The sequence below is a fragment of the Gekko japonicus genome, unplaced genomic scaffold (genome assembly GCF_001447785.1).
Source record: "Gekko japonicus isolate JY-2015 unplaced genomic scaffold, Gekko_japonicus_V1.1 scaffold28, whole genome shotgun sequence".
Classification (NCBI taxonomy): Eukaryota; Metazoa; Chordata; class Lepidosauria; order Squamata; family Gekkonidae; genus Gekko; species Gekko japonicus.
In genome coordinates this window covers 2,725,417-2,726,917 of record NW_015177010.1, presented here as the reverse complement: position 1 = coordinate 2,726,917, position 1,501 = coordinate 2,725,417, and the positions used below count along the sequence as shown (strand labels likewise).

At 63.2% G+C, this 1,501-nt stretch overlaps 1 protein-coding gene across 2 annotated transcripts in view; it reads left to right on the top strand.

Annotated features, from left to right (window-relative positions):
* The first annotated feature begins 723 nt into the window (after window positions 1–723).
* The window catches only part of CHST11 (carbohydrate (chondroitin 4) sulfotransferase 11), a 337,644-nt gene continuing 336,866 nt past the window's right edge, over window positions 724–1,501 (top strand). The window contains exon 1 of one of the 2 annotated variants that reach the window (XM_015427580.1): window positions 724–826. In XM_015427580.1, coding sequence (XP_015283066.1) covers window positions 724–826 — 103 coding nt within the window. Of the gene's footprint in view, window positions 842–1,501 lie in introns of both variants that reach the window. The other variant, XM_015427579.1, reaches the window with a different exon arrangement.

Here is a 1,501-nt window from a genome sequence, read left to right as displayed (position 1 = left end):
GAGGAGGAGGTCTACACAAGCCCACTGAAGTCAATGGCCAGGGGCAACCTAACTCTGCAGTTGTCATAGCTCTAGTCAAGAGCCACGCACAGAAGAGTGACTGATGCAGAATCACAGGAGGTAGGATCCTCCAACTATTGTTCTTGCACACTAGCAAAGTAAGAGTGAGATACGCCTTTGATTTTCATTCAGGAAAAGAAGTTTCTCTGGTGTGAGGTGTTTGGAAAGCACTAGCCTAACTCGAGCACGAGCTCCCCTCTCTCATCATCTGCAATTCTGCACATGCACACTCGAGAGTAAGTCCCTTGAAACCCTGTGGGGCCTGCTTCTGATTTTATATTTCTTAAAATCTGGGCGCTCGTTAAAGACTCCAGGTGGGATGAGGGCGATTTTCTGGCCTTCCATCCTCCTATGCTGCCTTCGTTTCTCTGAAGGACACAGCCAATTCCCTCTTGGCATCCTTTTGACGCCTCAGTTAAGGGATGGGGAGCGGACTGTGGTCCCTCTTGGAAGCGGTGTGCCGCCGCCACCCCCGCCTCGTCTCTGGTGCCGCCACAACCGCAAGAGCATCACCAGGAGAAACGCCAGAGGCTTTAGGACCGCGAAGACACCGGCGGGCCCTCTCCTGAAGCCGCTGGACGCGACCAATTCTCCTGGAGGGTGGCGCGAGGCTGTTCGGGCCGCTGACACTGTCGACGGTCGCCCTTGCCTCCCCACTTAGCCATGAAGCAGGCGCTGCTGGAAGTAATGAGGATGAACAAGATCTGCCGGATGGTTCTGGTCACTTGCTTGGGATCCTTCGCCCTGGTCATCTTCTATTTCCAAAGTATGTTGCATCCAGGTAGGGCGGCGGCATCCTGGTCGCCTTTGCTTTTCGGGGTCGGGGTCGGGGGGCGCGGACGAACTCGCGGAGGCAGCCGGGGCCCGGGGCTCGTGTGGGTGTGGGGGTGTGTGTGGGGGGGTGCGCCTGCGTGCGTGCCGGAGAGCCAGCGTGGAGCGCGGGGGTCGGGAGCGCGCCGGGTGCTGCTGCTGCTGGGGAGACCAGATGGGCGCTGGAGAGCGGCGGGGAACTTCCCAGGGGCTGGAGGGATGCGCCAGGCAGGTCCAGGCGGAGGGGTGCCGGGCTGGCAGACCGAGAGGTCCAGGCGGGCTGAGCCTGCGGGGCGCGCTGCTGCGGGCGTGGAGGCGCGGGCTCTCGGGTCCCGCTGGCCGGCGTCGCCCTGCGCTGCCCACGTGCGGCCGGGCGGGCGCTGGAGGAGATCCCAGCCGAGCCGCTGCAGCGGCATCAACCTTGACGGCTCCAGACGGCCGCCCGCGACTTTCCCCTGGCCGGCGCAACGCACGCCCACCTGCTCGCCACACGCCGCCTCGCCCCGCTACTCCGGAATAGCTGCCCTGCGCGCCCCCGCCCCCCGGCACACGAACCGCGCGCTGAAAAGCAGTAGTGACGACCCCCCCCCCAAATAAAACCAGCTCCCCCTCTCTGGAGCCTCTGCAGCCG